The 22,475-nt window shown below is 44.9% G+C and overlaps 1 protein-coding gene across 7 annotated transcripts in view; it reads left to right on the top strand.

Annotated features, from left to right (window-relative positions):
- The window catches only part of EXD3 (exonuclease 3'-5' domain containing 3), a 185,511-nt gene that overhangs the window by 4,626 nt on the left and 158,410 nt on the right, over positions 1 to 22,475 (top strand). For 5 of the 7 annotated variants that reach the window (XM_054997559.1, XM_054997555.1, XM_054997557.1 and 2 more), the window contains exon 2: positions 22,078 to 22,178. In XM_054997559.1, coding sequence (XP_054853534.1) covers positions 22,142 to 22,178 — 37 coding nt within the window. In that variant the 5' untranslated portion in view covers positions 22,078 to 22,141. Of the gene's footprint in view, positions 1 to 20,894; positions 20,967 to 22,077; positions 22,179 to 22,475 lie in introns of those variants that run through there. The other 2 variants (XM_054997556.1, XM_054997558.1) reach the window with 2 other exon arrangements.

Genomic DNA, 22,475 nt, shown 5'->3' with positions numbered 1-22,475 from the left:
GCTATAACCAACAATAAATCAGGTGTAGCAATAAATACACACAAATCACCTTAAAAATTCTCCTAAAAAGAAGCATTGTAGCCTAGCATCTGAATGAACAAGGGAAGGAGAAGTAAATTTTCCTTGAGAGGGAAATCCCTTACCGTGCATTGAGGGGTCTGATTTTTCTGAGAATTGTGAATTTCTTCATCTCAACCAAAAGTATCAGTTTCCCCTTCCATCAAAGAAGGTAAGTTTCAGACAGTCTGACCATGTTTTTTCCCTCAGCGAAGTTGGAATGTTCATGGACATTCTATGCCATCCAACAGAAAATGCCACCATATTTTTTCAAATAAAAGATGGCTAACTTAGCTTCCCAGACAGAGAACAAGCTTAGGACCTTAATAAGCATCTAAAACACTGGATTGTTTAAAAAAGTTATGAAACTCTTTAGATTTGAGGACAACCTAAGGCAGTTGAAAATAACAAAGAACTAGATCCTTCCTCATCTTCCTAGGCCGAAAATAGCCCCCAAATTAGTCTCAACATCTGGTAGTATGGAAAGGACAAAGCAAACAGCAGTCAAACTATGCAATGTTCACAGCACAGCTGTGCTAGCTTGTGCCATGCTGGCAGATCTAACAACAGGGTCAAATACAGGATGAACACAAACAGCAAAATTATCCTGTGGAGGGAGAGGGAGAGGGGGAGAAGGAGAACAAAAGATTGCACTGGCCTGGAGAACAGGAGTAGCCTTGTGGGGCAGGCTGAGGGCTAGGATGAGGTCCCAACAGGTAAGGAAGTTAAAGGGCAAGGTATCCAAAGATAGGATAGCTGAAGTGGGAGGGAGGACAAGGAAGGGAGATAATGGGCTTAGAAATAGGAATTTGATGGACAAGTAAAGCGGAGCTTGAAGAAATTGGAGGAGATGGGGAACTACGGCTATCTCAAATATTCCCAGCTGTTTCAAAGACTCGTTCGGGTTGAAAGGCAAAGGCAAAATCTTTTTCATATTTTTTGTGTGTCAGTTGTATACTTATTAGGTAGGTAGGTTATTAAACCTACTAAATTGTTTGTTAAGAGAGGCTCCTCCTGGACATGAAATACATGATTAGGAACCCGTTTCCCTCACTTCTTTAACTAATCCTTGTGCTTGCTCTCTCGTTCTTTTTTATTTTATTTTAAAGACTAAAGAGGTACGGGAGTATATGCTGAATATTAATCACCTGTTTTTGAGAAGTACTCTGTGACTCTTGTGTATTTACAGTTTTCTGCAGTGCAAGGATACTTTCTGAACTGAATTCTGAACTGTTCCCTCCCCCTTCCCCTGCTCATTTACAAATACAATGTTAGAGCTCTGTAGTTATTTCCAGACATCTTCAAGATGGCAGGATGGGACCATCAGAGAATGCCAGGTTTGCTTTCTGTATGAGCAGTCCCAAATGAACGTCACTGATTGTTCCAACATCAACAGTTTGGTTGTTGAGGCTGTGCCTTGGATTCAGTTGCACTATTCTCTCCCCTCCTTCTCTGACCTCCCAACTGGGTAAACGACCATTGCCACAAATAATCATGTGCCTCCAAAGTAGAAGTGAAAATGAGATTTGAACTGAGTTTCCAATTCTGGCTTGGAGGGATACATTTTTGTTTGCTTGAACCAGGAAGTAAGGGAGGGTACTAGAGTATACAAGGGGAGAAAAGAAAGTATGAAAGGGACATGGCCTTGTCAGTCAAACTGTGGGTTGCCTGTTAGGTCTGAACTGACAAATGTGTTGCTGATCACAGGTACAGCTGTCATCAGATTCCAGTATAGTGGTGTCTAAAGAAATACCTGAATTACCTATTACCTGAAGTACCTAAGAAAAGACCTGAATTGCAGCAACTGCAGTTTCTGTGAATCTGCAGTTTCTGTGAATCTGATGGTTACATATCTTTTGATATGTCAGTTAGTGCCAAGTGCTACCAGGTTTGAACTGAGATCCCTGGCAGATCAGGTGCTGGATTCCCTGATTCCGTATGGTACTGGGCCCGCTGGCCAGAGTCAGAGGAGGGGATAGAGGGGCTGCAAGTGGATTCAGGGTCCAGTGGATGTATTTGATTAAAATGGAGTCCATCCTGCTAAGAATTGGTTCTTCTCAGTCCCTCTTGGATGTGTTGAAATTCAGCAAGGCTGGCACAGGGCTGGCTAGATGGATCTTGCTCTGTTAGTCAGAATGGTCCCACTTTGCTCTGTTAAGCATCATATCAGAACCAAGTGAGGTTCAGCCCCATAGCTTGAAAAATATCTAATACCGGGGTGGGGGGAGCAGGAAATAAGCACAGGAAATAATGCAGATATTTGAGCTATATAGCAGACATTGACAAAGGACTGGCTCACCTAATTCCTGGACTCCAAAAGAATTCTGCCTGCATTTCTTCACTCCAGCCAGAAGGTGGCACAGGGAATTGATTGTGATTGTCTGATGAGCCCCAAATAAGATACATGCTTCTGAAGCCAAGGTTACTTTGGTTATAGGCATGTGTACCTGGCCAGTACCAAATTCCACATTCTTTTGTGTCCTGATTACAAGACACATGCAATGCACGCAGCCTTGCTTATGAAATGCCTTGCTGCAAGGTAGCCCTTATTATGTCGTTTATTGGGACTAATAGGCAGACCACACAGGTTTTCCTCTGCTTCCCCCTCATTTATCCCTTTTAATGGCTTTCATTTCCTGTGGAGTTCATAGCCCCTTTTCTCAATGAGCTGTTGAGGATTTGCTGGACAGGAACTGAGTTTAGGCTGGGACGATAGTGTATGTGTCTGCACTTTGCCAAAATCTCCTTAGCCGAAAAGATGTGCGTGTATTTGTGTGTGTGTGTAAGTGAAGTGGAAGCCTTTCCCCCTCCATTTTTGGCAGCTCTGAACATCACCAGAGAAGCAGTTGTACAGTCTTGGAAAATGAAATGAAGCACCCTGCAGATTCTGTTTTGGGCAGGCTGGACATCTTTTGAGCCAAGGGTTCACCTCTAAAATCTGTGAACTTGGCCATGGAACCTGCACTAGTTGCCATGGTGCAAACCAGGAAGCAGCCTCTCAGTGGTGGGCACCTGCTCTTCAGGGGGAAAAGTTTTGACCTATTGTAACAGCATCCCCATGCGCAGCACTGATTTGTTTTCCCGCTGGAGCGAATAGTTTTAGGAATCACAGTAATGGCAGCAGATTACTGATATTGATAAAGTGAAAGTGTGTCTTTGGGGCACCCTTGAAGGTCTTAACCTGCTCCTGGTTTTGCTGTTGTACTCAGGATTGGGGCAGGGGGGCAGTGAAACAGAGGGCAAGATCTGTGCTGCTTTCTTGCCCATGTATATTTGCTTCCTAGAATTTGGATCCAGATAATGCATCTAGTAGAATCTAAAATGTAAACTTTTCTGGATTGCATCACTTCTGGCCGCAGGGTATTTGCATCTTTGAATGCTCTCCCATGAAATAACTAAATATCTCCTGCGAAATATCTTCATATCTGATTAAAGGAGCTCTGACTCTTGGAAGATCATACCCTGGAAATCTAGATAGTCTTTAATGTGCTACCCGCATCTTGCTCTTCTACTGTGGTCCAATAGGCTACCCACCTGAAACTATCCCGTGAAATAGTTTCTTGTGGGCAGAAACCTATCAGGCTAGGGAGAAGGGTTCTGTACTGCCTTTCTTCATGAAAAGATACCCCCTGCCCGCCCAAGAAGAAAATTCAAATATGCTCTTGCCACCACTGTCCCACAATAGTGTTTGCTGTCTATGAGAAACCTTATTAATGAACTTTGCTCATTTTATAGCCTGATCCTCCAAGGATGCCAGTGAGAGGTTGACCAAATCCTATCTGCAAGACCCTACCCTGTGCTTCATTTATTGGCATGATACCAATGTATGACAGAATCCTTGGTCTCTGTACCCATTGATTTTGCTGTGTTGTAATTGAGGGCTCTTTGTAGTTGGAAGTTGTGCTAATGGTACTAAAAAGATTTCAGATCTTTGGTAATGGCTTTGTAGTGAATATGTATATTTAAATATTTCAGTTTTCAGGGATTGTTATACGTGATGACCGGTACGGATGGATGCACTTCTTTATGGTCTGATTTGTGCAATTTGTTCCTTCTTATTTCAGCCTTAGTCGGGGCAGCTGGAAAGTGTTTTTCCTTCCCTTCAACTGATTTTATCTGAAGCCAATCTGTTTTTTCCCTTTGGCAGATTGGGTGAAAGAATTTCATCGGGGGCATTTTGGCCAAGGATTCTAGGATGGCCTAAAGTATTTGGCTTTACAGCATGTGCTTGCTTTTTTTTTGTTGGTGTAGATTCAAACGACAGTGTTGGCAAGTGTGCGGCCTAGGCTTTTATGGGGGAGGGTTGCCTATCAATGATTAACAAGCGGTCAAAAAGCCACCATAAGTGGATATTGCTGTTTGTGTCAATGATGCCCATTAGTATTTCACGATTTTTCAGCCTCCGTGATGTCATACGCCCCCCTCCCAAGAGCAGTTCTGTTGACTGTAGCAGGAAAGAGAAAACAGTTGATGATTGGCATCTCCCACCAGATGCTGTGTCATCTCAGTCTGTTGAGGGTCCAGGTCCAAAATAAGACATTCAGGTGCCATTAAAGCTATAACAGATGCTTAGTGGATGGTGGTAGCCTTAAGCCAACCATCAGTGGAGAAGACACCAAGCTAAGAACGGAAAGGCCTTTGTTTGAATCTTGCCTCTGCTGTGAAATCACTGGGTTGACCTTAGGTAAACTCTTCTTCTCAGCTCCCATTTCTGTGGGAGAAGCCAGGGCTCCATGGTTGAGTCAAAGGTCCAAGATTCAGACCTCAGCAACTCTAGAGAAAGGATCTTATGTGTCAGGCTCAGGCATCCTAGAGAGCTTTTAATGATCTCAATGACCCAGTGATTGGACCCCAATATGAGGCAGCATCATGTGTTCATTCACTGCGTGGAGTGAGGTGCATACTTTGTGTGCAGTGGTTCCGTTCCCAACCTCTTCAGTTAAAGGCTGTTAGTTAGCAAGTTTGGGGAAAGATTTTGCTTAGCTGAGAGCTGCTGTTGGCTGTATATGCTGTATATGCTGCCAAATGTGGCGAAAATTGTGATTTTTATGTTAAGACATTGGTCAGGTTGAAGCAGGAGTAATTTCTGCTTCAGAGGAGCCTCCTGAATCTGCCAGATTCCAGAAGTCTCTAGAAATGTCAGGACTCTGCTATAATAGCATTTATGTAGAGCTGGGCTTGCTGCATGAAGGAAGGCAATGGCAAACCCCCTCTGCTCATCTTTTGACTGGAATGCCCTGTGGATGGGGTTGCCATAAGTCGGTTGTGACTTGACAGTACATTCTTCTTCAGAGTTCCAACTGCATTGTAATCCTTACAGCAGCCCTATAAGAGAGTTCAGCATTGTTATCCCTGTACTGCAGGGTGCAAGGAAAGAACAGTAGTATGAGAGAGAGAGAAGAGAGAGAGAGAAGCATGCCTAAGGCTGGCTGGGGTAAGTTGGTGGCAGAGGGAACATACAAACCAGGGACCTCCTAGATCACAGCTTTTTCTCTCATAGGGAGCCATTGTTGCTCAGTGGTTGGAGGAAAGGTGTACATGTTCCGAGATACTTTACAACTTTTTCTTTAAAGGGGGTGGCCCAAGATGAAAAAGGATGTATAGGTGTATATGTGCTGACTGGACAGCAGCTGAAGGATTTTCTTCTTCTCCCCATTTGCACTGCTGTTCAAATGTTGAACTGGAAGTTCGGTGTACTGTTCTATCTAAGACAACAAACAGATGAAAGCTTTAACTTTTTCTTTTTCTGTTCTTTCACACATGGGAAAAACTTTCACATAATAAGAGACCTTGAGCACAAACCAGCCTTTTTAATGGGATCTTGTAAAAGATGCAGGCCTGCTTATAGAACAGTTCATGTTAACTGCTTCCAATTCTGGCGGGATGTGGGGCGGGGAGGGGGGGTACAACTCTGTCTGCACGACAGCGAGAGCCGTCTCTTCTTGGATGCTTGCCTGCAGCCTGAGGTTCCCTTTGGGAACCATCTGCGTGCAGAAAAACCGAGCTGAGTTTCATCCTGTTTCTGAAGAGATGGCCAAAGAAATGGTATTTTTCTCCCTCCTACCTCCTTTGATGTGATCAGCAACCAGAGGCCCTGGGCCAAACTGGCCCCCAGAGGGGTATTGTTAGGGATCTCCACTTACAGCCCAAAGGAAAAAAATAAAAAGGCGTTTGAGGAATGATAATGGGCCTGGGCAGCAGGCCTTTTGGAAGATGCAAGTTGGGACATTAGCCTGCCTTCCCTCAAAATAGCCTTTTGGTAACACCAAGTGCTGATCAGTTTGTGTGTATATAATGCATCAGGTCCTACCTCACCAGCTTATTGTAAGGCTAACTGGGATAGTGTATGCCAAATGTTTTTCCTGTAGATGATTCTGGTCAGGCCTGACTCAGATATAGGCTTGCACTTAAGAAGCCCTTAGTGTCTAGTTAGCTTTCCTATATCAGATGATTTAACTTCTAGAAAGAGGTACACCTCAATAACATTTTAGGTTCATTATCGGGTATAGTACACAAGTAAATACTATTATAGAATCCTTGCTTCCGTTCTAAGTCTTTATTAAAACATGAATGATTAACATTCTCAGCATTAATTAATCAACAGAAAATCATACCCGCCACCATTGCTACATAGATCATCAAAGGAGAGCAATTACGTGAATCTAAGAAAGTATCTTACCCCAAAGATAAGCAGGTGATAAGCAGGGAGTCACTTCTAAAAAGAAGCTCTTAATCAGTTCAATTTCTCATATTTATAGGATTATAGCATCATCTCCTGACAATAACTCACTCTTCTGCTTGATAAGGGCTCACATTCTTGGATAACTAATTATAGCTTGAATGTTGTCTTAAAATTAGGGTTGCCAAGTGTCTGGTTTTCTTGGACTGTCCAGGTGAAATGTAATAAAAAAACCCGGACATTTGGCAGTCTCCCTCCTCCCTGCTCGCCCCTCTGCGGAGAAGTTGCGGGCCTTTGGCCTCATGCTCTGTCTCCCTGCCTCCTCGGGGCTAGCAAGAGCATGGGTCAGCCAAGGAGCCTGCCCAATGCAGAAGGAGTGGGTGGTTGTGGGTCCAGGTGGTCAGCCCCTTCCCCTTGTCTCCCTTCCCACCCTGTCGGCAGGTTCAACCTGGCGCCACCGACAGCCTCCAAGCAGCCAAGCTCTGAGGACAGCGGTAGTGAGATGCCTTTCTGGGCTGGAAGTGCACAGAGGAGTCCCACTGCCTGCTTCCCTCAGTGGCTGGCATACCCTGCCTGGCCACCTGGCCGCTACTCGGCAGCTGGCCAACTTGTATAGTCACTGAGCGGTGTCTTGCTTGGAGATCTGGATAGCCTCCTGCTGGATCTTGCCCGCTGCGCCCACCATCTGCGAGGCTACCTCCACCCGGGAGACAGGTGAGCTTCATGGCACCATCCCCTAAAATCTCCAGGAATTTCCCAACGTGGAGTTAGCAACCCTGCAGGGGGTGGGTGCAGCGGATGAAGTCACTTCTAGAAGTGACATCATTGCATGTACAAAAGCAACTCTACACCAGTGAGTCTGGTTTTATGTTTCCCATACTATCTGGCAATGCTACTTAAAATATATGGGAATTGTTAGTTTTAGATGGGTAGCTGTGTTGATCTGCTGTTTTACTGATTTTAGTTTAGTGGCACCTTAGAGACCAACAAGATTTTCAGGGTAAGCTTTTGAGAGTCAGAGCTCTTGCTACTTTTCATCTTAACAAAGTCTATTTATTTATTTAATTATATTTATAATCTGCTCTCCCCACAGTGGGCTCAGACCATAGCACAACATAAAACATGGTAGCATAAAACAAGATAAAAAATATCTACGATACAGAATTACTTAAAACCAGCAGTCCACGTAATCACACAACCTGCTCTAAAACAGAACCCGTGTGGCTGGGTGGCCAGCTGAGATGGACAGCATGGCAGGAAGCCAGTTAGGTAGCCGGTCTGCCTCAACCATCATATGCCTAGTGGAACATTTCTGTCTTGCAGGCCTGGCAGAAAGATAGCAAATCCTGCAGAGCCTGGATCTCCACAGACAGAGAGTTCCACCAGGTTGGAGCCAGGACTGAGAAGGTTTTGGCCACGGTTGAGGCAAGGTGAACCTCTTTGGGGCCAGGGACCACCAGTAGATGTTTGTCTACTCTACGGAGCATCCTCTGGGGAGAGGTCGCTTGCAGATATATCAGTCCCAATCCACTAAGGGCTTTAAAGGTTAACACCAAAACCTTGACTCTGACCTGGAATTCCACTGGAAACCAGTGCAGCTGGCGCAAGACTGGTGTTATATGTGACCAGAACAGAGTCCCAGTCAAAACATGTGCTGCCGCATTCTGGACCAGTTGCAACTTCCAGAATAGGCCCAAGGGCAGCCCTGCGTAGAGCAAGTTGCAGTAGTCCAACCTGGAGGTGACTGTTGTATGGATCACCGCAGCTAGGTCGTGGGTTGAAAGGTAGGGAGCAAGTTGCCTGATCTGGCAGAGCTGAAAAATGCAGACCTGGCAACTGTGATGACCTGGGCCTCCATTGATAAGGAGGCATCCAGGACCATGCCCAAACTCCTCACCACTGGTACAGGAGCAAGTGGCAATCCATCCAGGGCTGGGAGCTGGATCCTAAGACCAGACAGTCCACGGCCCAGGTACAGAACCGCCGTCTTTCTAGGATTCAGTTGCAGTCAGCTCTGCTACAACCATCCAGTCATGGCCTCCAATGCCCTGACCAGATCATCTGGGTGGAATCTGGCTGGCCATCCATTAACAGATAAAGTTAGGTGTCATCAGCATACTGATGACAAATCAGCCTGAAACTTTGCACCAGCTGGACGAGGGGACACATGTAGATGTTGAATAACATTGGGGAGAATATCACCCACACACTAATGGATGGTGAGGCAACAGCTGCTCCACAAGCACCACTTTCTGTCCCGGATTGTGGAGGAAGGAGACCAGCCACTGTAAGATGTTCCCACGGATCCCCATGTCAGCAAGGCGGTGGGTCAACAAATCATAGTCGACCATATCGAACACTGCCGTGAGATCTAACAATACCAGCAGCCCCGATCTGCCTCGATCCATGTATCTGCGGAGATTGTCTGTGGGGGGGACCAGTGCCGTCTCCATCCCGTAGTCAGGGCGGAAGCCGGACTGGAATGGATACAGGACAGAGGAGTCCTTCAGGAAAGGCTGCAGCTGATCCACCACCGCCTACTCAATCACCTTAACCAGAAATGGGAGGTTCGAAACTGGGTGGTAACTGGACAGGTCAGTGGGGTCCAAAGTTGGCTTTTAAAGGAGAAGCCACACCACTGCTTCCTTCAATGCTACGTGAAGTTTCTCATACATATGACTATCTTTTTGGCTCTTGACCAATACACCCATCTTTGAATCATATCTTTACTTCTGTGAAGTTGGACATTCCTGCTATTCTCAGATGCTTTCCATACCTAGGCCTCAACAAATAATATCTATTGATATTATTAGATGGCTCCTTCAATCTAGACAAGGCCATACAATTGTTTTACTCCTTATGGTGACCTTGTGGGGTTTTAAAGGCAAGAGACATTCTGAGGTGCTTTGCCGTTGTCTGCCTCTGCATAGTGACCCGGACTTCCCCAGTGGTCTTCCATCCAAGTACTAACTACCCTACCCTGTTTAGCATCTGTGACCTGATGAGATCAGGTTACCCTGGGCCAGCCAGGTCAGGGCACTATAAAAATACTAATTGTGAAAATAAAATGTCAGTTAACACTGCATGTTTGTGAGATTCCTGCATTTTATTTAGAGGGATGGAGGGTAAGAATGGCATGGAGTGACTTTGTAAGTGAGGTCTCAAAAACTACAGTAAGTTTAGAAGTTGGCCCGGTTTCAAATAGTTTGAGAAGCACTGGATGAACTTCCCCAACTTGAACTCTATGTTAAAAAAACCTTGGCGTCCATAGAGAGCAGCAGCTTCTTTAAGAAGTGGAATGGGGGACTCCTGGATGAGTAACTGATTAGCACTGGATTGCAAAGGGCTTATAATATGGTTTGGCATGTGCAGCAGCCATGTCTTTAAAAAAAAAATCTTCAACCCCGAGGAACGGTAAATGAATCACAGATGTACGCTGCCGAGCATCGGCTGGGAATCTGAAAGTCCTCCCCTATCTGTGCTGACCTGCTCAGAGGTCTTGCAATGCACCGGGTCCATGGGAATCCTCTTTGCGTTGGCTGCATGTCTGGCAGCCTCCAGTTTTTCAAGCTAGACAGCGCAGGATTTTTTGTTGTTGTTAGAGACTGTTTGGGTTCCAAGCAGGTTTTTTTTCCATTCTGTTTTAAGTGAAGTTCTTTAAAAAAAAAAAAAAAAGCAGCAGCATTTGGCTTTCCTTTCTTCAGCAGCTGTTTTTGTTCTGGAAAAGTCATTTTTGCTCCCAGTGCGTTCCTTCAATTTGTAGCTTATGAATTCCAGGAGCAGGCGATATGCCGGCAGCGTCTGCCTAAGAGCGTACATGAGAGCTGGCGGGGTGTGCTGTGCTGCAGAGGCCCTTTTCCCTGTGGCTCCTGAAGGGGAGATGCCAAGCCTCTTGCTTGGCCCACTGTTGTGTGCATCAAAAGAACCTAACACCAAAGGCAAGGTATATTTCACGCTTAAAAGAAATCAGTGACCTTTATAAATTATGCAAAATAGGGTAATTTGCCTAATTTCTCTCTTGGTGTAATGTATTTGCAATTACTTTGACTGGAGCCATTAATTTTGATTGCACTCTGCATAATTCCATAAGAACAGCCCTGCTGAATAAGACTAGTAGTCTATTTAGTCTGCTAATCTGTTTCCCACAGTGGCCGCTGAATGTGACAGAAGTCCCTCAAGAGCCTCTGCCTGGTTGTTGTTTCACAGCAACTGCTATTCAGAGAGACACTGTCTCTGAACATGGAGGCTCCACTTCGCCATCATGGCTAATAACCATGACCGGACCCCCCCCCCCCCCGCCCCCATGAATTTGTCTAATCCCATTTTGTGGCCATCACTGCATCTTGCAGAAGTTAGTTTCACATGTCAGTTACTCACTATGTGAAGAAGTCCTTCCTTTTGTCAGCCCTGACTCTATAGTTTCTCATCTTTAGTATCTTACTTCTGCCATGAACATGCCGGGTGTCAAATTCTCTCCCTGTTTGTATTTACTTAAAATATTTTGTAAACCTCACTCTCCATTTAAAAAAAACAAAACACCTGAGTCATCTCACAACACAAACATTAAAAATGCATACTATTACACCAACAAAAACAGCACAAAACAATTAAACAGCATCAGCAACTAAAAAGAGCATCTCAGATCATAAAAACTGAGCATAAAAGTTAAAAGAGCAAGAAAAGTACAGACCAAAGAAGACAACATAGCCATAAAGCCTGCCTTTAGTCTCAGCTTTCCCTCCCCTCTACAATATGGGGATAATAATACTGACTTGCCTTACAAGATGAACAGGCCCCAGTTGCGCTAATGAACTGCTTTCAGAATCTTATTGGGCATTTTTTTTGTACTTGATAAGGTTGTGACTGGTCAACTTCCATGAATGGGAAAGATTTGTTCTTTCTCATTTAACACACCTGAACCCCTGTGTCAATTTGGCTCAGCTAGGCCAGTTATTGGTCCACCTAGCCCAGACTTGTCTCCTCCTGGCTGGCAGCAGCAGATCTTTTAAGTGGAGATGCAGGGGTTTGAACCTGGAACCTTCTGTATGCCAAGCAGGTGCTCTGCCACTGAGCCACAATGATCTCCCCATAAATCTTGGGCAATCCACATTCTGCGCCAAGGAAAACAACCATCATACATTATGCAAATTGAGTACATTTTCATGGTTTCTTTTGGCTTTGCAAAAGTGGGGAGGGCAGTGCGGAAGAGTGCGGATGTGAAGTTGGGTCTCTTCAGTCCTGTTCCAACACCAACCACTACACTACATTGTCTCTCTATTGCTTCTATGTGCTTTCAGGTATATTTATGTAGCCATTAGGATTACAAACTTTGCTATTTTAACCATTAGATTAAATATGAGAGTCTCAGGAGGCCTTCTACCATATTCTGTGCCTTTTTCTTCCCACAAAATCCGCATGTGCATGCAGTCCTGCTTGTGCACGTCTGGGGCGGGGGAGAGGGCAATGAGAGAAATGTCTGTTTTAGTTTACTTCTTCCTTTCCTAGTCCTGCAGCTAGCTCAAGACATTTTGGTGCCTGAAGCAGAAAATCCAGATGGTGCTAAAGACATAACAAGAGCCTTGAGAACTGACAATTAGCCGTCCTTTTTAACAAAATCTGCTGGCCGAGGGTCGGCTGTCCCAGTGTGGCCTAGGCCCGTAAAAGATATTGCAGAACCATGTGCATATTGAATACTGCCTCTCCTCTGGCTCCCAAGTTGAACTCCCCAAGTGTAAAGAAAATTCTCCAAGTGGGGTACATGTGAGCAGAGTTGAGCGGGGGCGGGGTGGAGTAGAAAATCTATAATGAAAGAATGTTAACCAAAAATTGTCTGGGTTCATAGCAAATGAGGCTTGTGAGCCTAACCACAAACCTTCTCCCCCCCCCCCATGGTGCTGTCTCTTTTTTCCTCCTCCCCTCCAGGCGTTTCTGTTTCCATCCCTCTTGTCCCCCCCCCCCCCGCCCCAAGACTGTTCAGTAGAGCCAAATTTTTGAACAATGCAGATGGAAAAAGAAGCTTTGGGCCGATTCCTGGAACGACTCTTAACAAGGCCGCCGTGGCATCCCAGGGCACTCTGGGGAGTAGGGTCTGGAATCTTTATTAGGCCAGACTTTAAAAATGCAAAACATTTCAAACTGGCTGGTGGGCCTTTCTCTTCCCTCCCCAGCCCCTCACAGCACAGCACAAAGAGCTGCCAAATTTCTGGCCCACATGGCAGAAGGGACTAAACAACTGCAGAGAGAGAGAGAGAGAGAAATTTCTAATGCAACTGCCACCCTGCCAGCTTTACATACCTACTGAGGATGGTTGCCCTTGTTTATAAATGCAGTAGGGTTGCCACCTTCTTGTTCTGAAAAATTGTCTCTGAGCATATGCAAAGTGACTTCCAGCAGCAAGTACATGGTGCACACAGCCACTAAGTCATGCCATGCCCTGATCCACTCAGGAGAAGTAGTATTCTTGAAATAAAAAAGCATTTAATTGAGCCCCCTTTACGTACTGTCTTCCACGCTTCATAAGTCAGTAAGTAACTCTCAATTCCACCTATCAGTAGGTTTGCTGTTTGGCAGTGTTTCATTGCCTGTAACGATCCACTTAGTTCTTCCACAGGCCAAGCTATGCCTATCACCAGGTCACGTCCAGGCCCAAAATATAGTATTGGTATTAGAATTTAGGACTTGGACCAAGAAGACTTCAGCTCAAATCCCCACTCAGCCATGACGCTCACTGGGTGGCCTTGGGCTGGTCACGGTCTCTCTTTCAGTCAAATCTTCCTCACAGAGTCATTGTGAGGATAAAATGGAGAAAGGGTATGTCACTCTTACCTCCTTGGGTGGAATCCAAATGTAAGAGAGATTGAGTTTAGCACAACAACCTCTGAACATGTGGAGATTGTACATTTCTAGAAATCTGAAGCAATGAAAAAACCCTTTTTTCCCCTTTAAAAAAACATAAATGGGGGTGGTAGTGGAGGAGATGGAATATATGCATTGCTTACCTTCTTATCAACCTGTTTTATTGACAAAGGCAGCATGACTCTCAAAAGCTTGTACTCTGGATACCTTGTTGGTCTTTAAAGTGCTACTGGACTTGAATCTTGCTCTTCTATTGCAGACCACCATGGCTACCCACCTGAACCTATTTTATGGGTTTAACAACACAAAATGCATAATTTCTAATCTAGTATATGCAGTTGTGCTGCTTGGCATATTTATGCAATTTGAAAAGCAATGCTAAGCAAGTCTACTCAGAATCCTACTGAAGGCTGTTCAGGCGGGCTTACTCCCAGGATAGTGTTCTTAGGATTGCACTATTAAATTTTGAAGGTTAGTTTTCTGCAGGGAAAATTGCAAAATATACCCAATATCTGAGAATCTCTGTACATGAGATTTCTCAGCATGTGTTCCTCAATGTTAGCCGAGAAGTGTAGTTTAAAAAGGCAGAGCTGGCGGAGATTGTTCTTCAGAGGGTTTGTTAATTTCATTTTCACCTCCCTGAAGGCTCTGTCAGTTTTACCTCTCAAGTCTAAAACTGTGTGGGATTGCAATCAGAGGGCAATGAGAAAGGGAAATGTGCTGGAGCTGCCTTCCAGAGCTGGGCTTGGACCTGGAGAGGTTTTAATGGGCTGAAGTTTTCCTTTGGGATTTCACAGCCTCTTCACACAGTTCCAGTGTACGGCAAAGCCTTTGCCCTGCTGCTGGCTCTGTCTTTTTTAACTACCCTTCTTAGCTATCATTGCATCTCCCAACACATGTTCTTCATGTGTCAGATGTATCGCGTAGAGAGACTCTAAGACACAGAGAACTGCAAGCTGCTGCACCTTAGCATATATGTTGTTATTCTTTGCCATGTGAGAAGTAAGGAAAATAGAAAACATAAATTTAGTAGTAAGGAAAATAAAGTGTGTTATTCAGACAGAAATGGTCTCATACCATCATATTAAGACTAGAAACAGATCTGAGTATCATGTTAAATTGCTTAAGTCTTCAATAGTTTATTATCATCATTCACATTGTAGCAAACTAATTTTGAATTAAAGTACCCACATTTAAACAATAAACATATGCTTTAAAGTATGTAGTATACAACAGGACATGAAAGTCAAATCCCACCCCCACCCCCGGTAACTGGTATTCAGAAGTACACTGCCTCTGAACATGGAGGTGTCACCTGGCCATCATGACTAATACCTCTTAGCAGGGCTTTTTTTCAGCTGGAATGCAGGGAATGGCATTCCATCACCTCTTATAAACACCCACGTGACTGGGTGTTTTAAAGAATTTTTCGGCCATTTTGGGCCCATTTCGGCCCAATTCAGGCCAAAACGGCCAGGATTGAGCCGCTGCCAGGAGCAGCCCATTCCAGGCCCATCCGGGCCTGTTCTGGGCTGTTTTGGGCTTGTTTTGGCCTTTTGGGGCCTGTTTCAGCCCAATTTGGGCCCCAGATGGCCAGGATCGGGCTGCTGCTGGGTGGGGGAAGATTCCCTCACGCAGCAGCAGCCCATTCCATGCCAATTTGGGTCCAATTTGGGCAGTTTAAGGCCTGATTTGGCACAATTTGGGCCCCAAACTGCCAGAATCGGGCCACTGCTGGGTAGGGGAGTGCTCTCCCACATGGCAGCAGTGCGTTCCAGCCTGATTTGGGCCCAAATTGGGTCCCCTGTGGAGTGTGGGAGCACTCCAGGGCTGCCATGACCTGCCTGATGATGTCACTTCCTGGAAGTGATGTCATCGCACGGTCCTGGGAGAGTGCGTGCGTAGTACCCAGTGAGTTCCACCACTTCTTTTCCCAGAAGAAAAGCCCTGCCTCAGAGTTCTATAAGTTAATTATCCCTTGTGTAAAGAAAAGGTAACGGTGAGTAAAAGCAGTTGCTTGTACTTATGCTTGCTTATCATGGGGAATATTGAGTTAACCTTACAGCTTAATTGGGAGAGTCATTTTTGAGGAAGCTACAAGAGAAATGGCAGGGAGGAAATACCAGGTGTAATGGGCAGTAAGGAAGAAGGAGCAGAATTTATTAAGCGAATGAGAGTTTTTTGGATGACTAAATGGGACAGTGGTACACCTGGGCCCCAGATACGTGAGTGCAAGGCCTTCAAGGATAGCTTTAGCCCTTGCAATTGGCTCATCCTATAAATTAAGTGCTGGCAGTTCTCTTCACTTATTCTGAGCCTGCATAACGCATGCAGAACACCCATCTCCAGTTCCTGCTTAACTTGTTCTTTCCCTGGAGGCAGTCGGCTCTCTGATGGCTGAGAAGCAGATTGATCATCCCTTCATCCGGCTTGTTCTTGCTCTCCCCCCCCCCCCCCGCGGCCCCCTGGCTTGGCTTCAGATGCCGCTTGGTGGCCACAGCATCTTTGTTTTTGACACAACGGCATGACAGATGTACAGAGACTTCCTGCAGGGCTTCAGAGCACATTGGCCAGCTGTTTAGAAAGGGACTGGAGGAATGGGATATTGGGGGAGGGTGGGGGGGAGTGAGCCGGACTATCTCATTATGTGTACAGAACCACGAGTTGCAAATTCCTGTGGATTCATCTGCATTTTGGGATAAGGAAGCTGCTTGGTTACGCAGGGAGCTGACAAAGAAACCGCTTGACAAGCTGAGCTCCAAAGCCACGTGCCATTTAACACAAGATGCGCAGCTACCGTAAATGCCCTCCACAATTACACTGGCATTTGAAAGCAAGGTTTTTGAAACTGCGTGCAAAAACAGTTTCATGCTGTAGCACACAAGTATATGAAGGCGAGAGATATGGGACCCAAAAGCTTGAGGCAGTTAAGAACAAAAAGAAAATGAGAGACCCTTCTTTAGGACTGGGGCGAATCAGGTTCAAATTTGGGGTGAGGCTGTGGCTCGGTAAAGCCCATGCCTTTCATGAGGAAGGTCCCCGGTTCAATCTCAGGGTTGCAGTTCTTGGCTAGACCTTTTCCCATCTCAATCCATGGAGAATCAGTGTAAAAGAAACTGAGCAAAAGAGACCTGGGATAAGTCTGCTTTTTTTATTCCCATCAGCCATGAAACTTGCTGGACGATTCAGGCCAGTCACCATCTTTTACCCTATTGTTATGGGAATAAAATGTGAGGTGGAGGGAAACCAAATATATTACCCTGAGGTCCTTAAAGGAACAATGGGGTAAAAATGTAACAAATAATGGTTATGATGATATTATGTTCCAAAAGGTCTAGTTTTCATGCTGGCTGCTGAGGATTGTAGAGGATTCTGGGTCTCGGGGTACACTCTTGATTCATGTTGACTAGGCCGTTTGGGCCTAGGGTTGCCAATTCCAGGTGGGGCTGAAGATCCCAGAACTACAACTGATCTCCAGATAACAGAGATCAGTTCCCCTGGAGAAAATGGCTGCCTTGGATGGTGGACTCTATGGCATTATATCCTACTGAGGTCCCTCCTCTCTTCATACCCTGCCATCCCCAGGCCCTGCCCCCAAATCTTCCAAGAATTTCGCAACCTGGAGTTGGCAACCTTGTTTGGGCCTCTGCCTGGCTGAGCTGAAATTGCACCCATAACTCTCCCATCTGCCCATAAATTTCAAAGGAAAATCAGCTACGAAGGCTAAGCTGGTCTTACTGAGAAGGACCATTACTGCTATCTCTTCATTGAGGAACCCCGGTGTGTTTCTGAAGAAATCCAGGGAGCCTCAGTTCCTGGTTCATAAACTCATTTTAGAATGATGGAATTATATGAATCCATATCAGAAACAAAAATAGACGGTGCCTCTTTGGACTGCCTTTTCCTGTTTTTGCTGCTTGTGATCCTTGAACTAGACCTCTTGGGGTTCCAATTTGTATGTAAAGCATTTGCTCTTCTCTTGAACCACTGCCCTTCCAATAACTTCCTCTGTCTTTTTAAATTGGGTGGTTTATAGCAGCAATTTCTTGTGGCCTTAAAATGTGAGGAGCATCTTGGCCCAGCGTAGTTGCCTGGTTGCGGAGTGGAAGTTTCTGAGCAGCACCAGATTGGAAAGCAGAGAATTCCTTATTGCAAAGGCAGTTTGTGACCTGCAGGAGTGCACGTGCATATTGGCTAGCTGCAATTAAGTCACCCTCCATTCCTCTTCTCTGCCATTCACTTCTTTTGAGCCAGAGTGTCTTATGCATGCGTTTGATGAGTTAGCATGGAAGTTCAGGAGAAGAGAGTTTTGGAAAATTAAGAATACAAACATTGTAACAATCCCTCAAGTTCTTATCACCCTCTCCCTGCCCTGGCATTTGTTGCTCGATGTCCTGGATTTTGTTGGGGGGCGGGGGCGGGGGAGGAATCAAAAACTTCATTTCTGTTCCCTTGCAAAGTTATAACCAGAACTGTATCCTCAAAAAGTGCTTTTTCTGTGAGAACTGGATGAATTTACAGATCCTGATTAATGCCACATGGTTATGACTTTTGGCAAACACCTTCCCTCTGCCTGTATCCATGCAAAAAATGGGTCAGATACCAGGGTCAGAGCAGGTGTTGCTGTCTGTATGGCTAAGATATGTAAACTTTCAGCTTGATATCTGCAGCTGTAAGCACAAAGCGCATGCTGTTTAAAGAAAACCATGAAGGCTTGATTCTGTCTGCATTCAGATAAGGGAGGGCCCATGGCTCAGAAAAGGGTAGGGTGTCTGAACATACACAGAGGGCGCATTATCCTCTTCCCAGCTCCATGCATTAGATCCAAACACAGCATCATCTGTGGCACCTCTCTTTCAAAATTTAACCCTGGAATTTTTCAGGAGGAGGGAAGGCAGGGAGTCTGCCGGCAGAGGGTGCCCAAGGCTAGCTTACCGGGGCTTACTGTTCGCCTGCCTCTTGTGAGTGAGGGGCAAACATCCGTCAAGAGAGTGCTGGGGTCTGTGGAGGCCAGAGGCTTCCTTCTGCTATGTTAACAAAGAGTGTGAAACAGCTGCCTTGGACACTAAGAAACATCCTTTGACTTGGCAGCCCCGCTGTGAGCCTCGGCTCGGCTGGCCTCTTTTCCTTCTCTCCACTCGACATTTCCAAAGCGGTCTGTGCCAAGGGATCGGCTGTGTCTGGTGGGAAAGCAGCAGGACGAGGGGCCCGTGGTTTGCAGCCTCCTTGGAATGTAAGAAGTGCCTTGCTGGATCAGGCGAAAGGCTTGTCAGAAACCAAGTGCTCTATTTCCAATAGCAATAGCCCTCTCTTCTGTGTCTCTGGCATATGGAGTTCAGAGATATGCTCTCTCTCTACATGGAGGTTTCATTAAGTTGTGATGGTCTATATCGATGAATTCACCTCACTTTTTTTCTTTTTTTGAAAACTACCTTTGCTAGTGGATATCAACACATCTTGCGGCAGCAAATCCTGTAAGTTAAGAAAGTGAGACAAGCCATTCTAGATCAGACCACAGGTCAATTTAATCCAGTGTCTTGTTTCCCACTGTAGCCAGCTACAGCTAGATGCCCTGGAAACTTCACAAGCAGGGACATAGAGTCCAGTGCCTATTGTTGTTCCCCAGCAACTAGTCTTCAAAGGTATGCTGCTTCTAAACATGGAAGTTCTATTTAGTCATAATGGCTGGTAGCCATTGATGGGCTATTTTCCATTAATTCACTTTGTTTTTATTTGAGCAAGACATTGTGCAACCCCTTTACACAGGCAGGACCACCTGCAGTCTGAAACGATGCTGTCCATTTTGCCACCACAGATCTGTGCCGCCTTGTTCCTTGCATGTGTGAACCAGAACAGGATGTTTGAAAAATCCAAGCAGATAAACTGAGGGACATTTTAGGTTGGAGGAGGATGGGATTAACTAGCAGTGGATAGGATAGAGGGCTATACAAATAGGAGCATTGTGGAGAGGAAGGGTGGATATGAGGGAATATTTCTCCCTCTCTTAGTAGAGCTTGGTATTATCATTAGTGTTGTCCGATGAAAATAGTTGACAGCAAGTTCATGAGAAAACATAGGAACTTCTTCATGCAACATATATTTAATGTGGAACGCACTGTGGCAACTATAAAACTAGGTTTTGAGAACTGCTAAAGGGCTCACCTGCATTAGCACAGCATAAAATATTAAAAATTCCACTCAAGAAGGAAGCCTGCACTGTAAACAAAGAAAGGGGGAAAGAACCGTTCCCCCTTTACTGTGTCAGTGCCCTGTCTGCAGTGAATTTTTAATGCAAAGGAGTTTTCAAAGCTGAAATGCGCAGCACACAAAATGCAGTATGGGTTAACCGGGTCAAAATGTTCAGAGCTATGATTCTGTCCTTTTTATTACTTAACCCAGAATTGCTGCCTCTACTACTCCTACCCTGGTTCCAAATTCCCCTCACAACAATGGGTGTGAATGCCTGTTCCAGTTCCTAGTAAGTTCTGGGAATGGAATCCAAGTGACCCCTTATAGTTCAGAACATCAAAAGTGTCATTGCAGTAGAAAAACTTTAAATAATAGTGTACGTTTTTAAAAGAATCTTCATGCATTGGAGTGCATCTGATTGCCATTGTTATTTATTTAATCAGGCTATTTTTAACTTTTAAAAAAGTGCTCAAAAGTGATTTATAAAATATAAGAACAGCATCTTAAAAAATAAGAACAAAATCGTAAATAAAAAATAAGAACAGCATCTTAAAAATGAATGCAAGTAAAAATGAATGCAACAAATGCTGTTGTTATTCTAGAGTTGATCAGTGTTCGTTCCCCTTATTCCAGTTCATTAGCTGTGATGGACAGAGCCAGGTCCGTCCCTTTTTTCATATCTGCCAAATCTCTTTTGTACCCTGGTGGTCTGGTATAGAAAGCCACAATGGCCAATGAGGGCACTTAGAACTTTTGGAAGGAAGAGGAGGTAGTAGGCAGAAGAAAAAAAGTCCAGTGGCACCTTAAAGACTCACAACGTCTATTTCAGTATGAGCTGTTGTGAGGGTTTACTTCTTCAGACACAATAGAAGGAATAAACCCCTAAACCTCAGTATTACCGAAAGGTACAGAAAGGGTGGAGGAAAGGGAAGAGTTGATGAGAGAGGCTTAGTGTAAGAAATCAGGTGAGATTTTCGATGTGGGGACTTGAGCCATTTGGGTAGTTTAATGGACAATGACTATCCCAGAGGAAAAAAGAGCCATTTAACTGATTTTTGTTTAGGTAGGGTTTAGAGATCTCTTAGGGAGATTAAGAAATCTTGTTTCTGTCTCTAGGAGGAAGATGCTTGTGTGGTAGCCTGGAGTGGCCTACCCTTGTTTAAGGTTCTCTTGGATAGCCTTTCTGGTACGTTTGAAACCTACAGGTCAGACTTAAGTCTGTATTTAAAAGGCTCTAAAAGGTTAGGAAACCTGTGTATTCTGGTAGTTACTGATGTTCTCTCCATTCAGAAACATGTATATATAATCTGTAAAAAACTGTATCTCCATATCTGACTTTATCGTAAGTTACATTTGTATAAAGTTGATCTTAAACATCCACTTTCCCTTCCCAGTACAGCAAACCTGTTTCTTGTTTTAAAAATTTGTGTGGTAAATCTAAGGCAGACAAGGTTAGTCGGGAGTTTTACTAAGGAAGGGCAGTGTACCTTAGAAGCTCCACCATTGACTTCAGGGGTGGCTAGCTGTCAATAATGCCAAGCACTATCAGGCCACTAAATAAATATTTTTGGCCTCTTTCTCAGCTATGCTTGGTGGTGCGATGGGGAAGTGTGGTGAGGGCGGTAGTCCTCAGTTAATCCCAACATCAAGACAAAATCAAGAAAACAGTGGCACTGCACTGAGGAGGGGACTGCTTCTTGCCCCCCCAAAGAGACAAGTGCCTGCTTGTGCCACCTCAACCTGCCATCAAAGCTTTGGGTGAAATGGGTGGCTGTTAAGCGCTTAAAATTTCAAAGAGAAAAACTGTTCACCCCAAACAGCACTTTTCATGTTTACAGGCAACATTCCTTGAAGAACCACAGAAATGACAAGGGCTTGCTATCCCTTTTTTGTCTGGCTTCCTGCTGGCATCTGGCTGGCCATTGCTGGAAACAGGATGCGGAGTTAGGTGGTTCTTTGGTTTGATCCAGTGGAGCAATTCTATGAGTTCTTGCACATAATACTGAATACAGACAAGAAAGGGCCACAGATGGCAACTGCCCAAGACAATCAGCAATGGAATCTGTTCCCGACTGTGGAATTTGGCTGTCAGATGCAGCAGATTAACAATGGCGGATGGATATTCCCGTTGTGAATTGCTACTGTGAATCTCCCTAGGGCTTCTGGTTGGCTGTTGTTGGCAGGCACCGTGTTGACCTAGCTGGACCATTGATTTAGTCTGGGTGGGTCTGTTCTTGTAATATGCAGTGTTAAGAATAGTGTGAGAGATGAACAGATTTCCCCCCCTGTCTTTTCAGATCTGAGACTCCCAGCCTTCTACGGTTAAACTCGGTGACCATTTCTGCAATTTGCTGAGACAGGATGCTCAAGGACTGCAGCCCAGGTGATGACTTTGATGGTGAGGTTTCTGCCATTTTGAAGCCTTTACCTATTTCTTCTGCCCCTGTTCTATTAGAGGCATGGTTTGTTTTTCTTTAACGAGGCCACTATGGAAAAGCTCACATCTCTGTCTAGTACTGGTCTAGTGGGGCTGGATTCACAATGATGCTGAGCAGGCCTGAGCTGTGACTGTGCAGTTGGGTTTCTTAGCGCAGCCCCCCCCTCCACCGTATTTATTCAAAAGAAAGAATCTGAATATAAGATCACCCCCGTAAATACACACATTTTAAAATTATTGAACATTACTCTAACTTGT

This window comes from Eublepharis macularius, chromosome 14, assembly GCF_028583425.1.
Source record: "Eublepharis macularius isolate TG4126 chromosome 14, MPM_Emac_v1.0, whole genome shotgun sequence".
NCBI lineage: Eukaryota > Metazoa > Chordata > Lepidosauria > Squamata > Eublepharidae > Eublepharis > Eublepharis macularius.
This window is presented reverse-complemented; position numbering and strand designations above follow the sequence as displayed.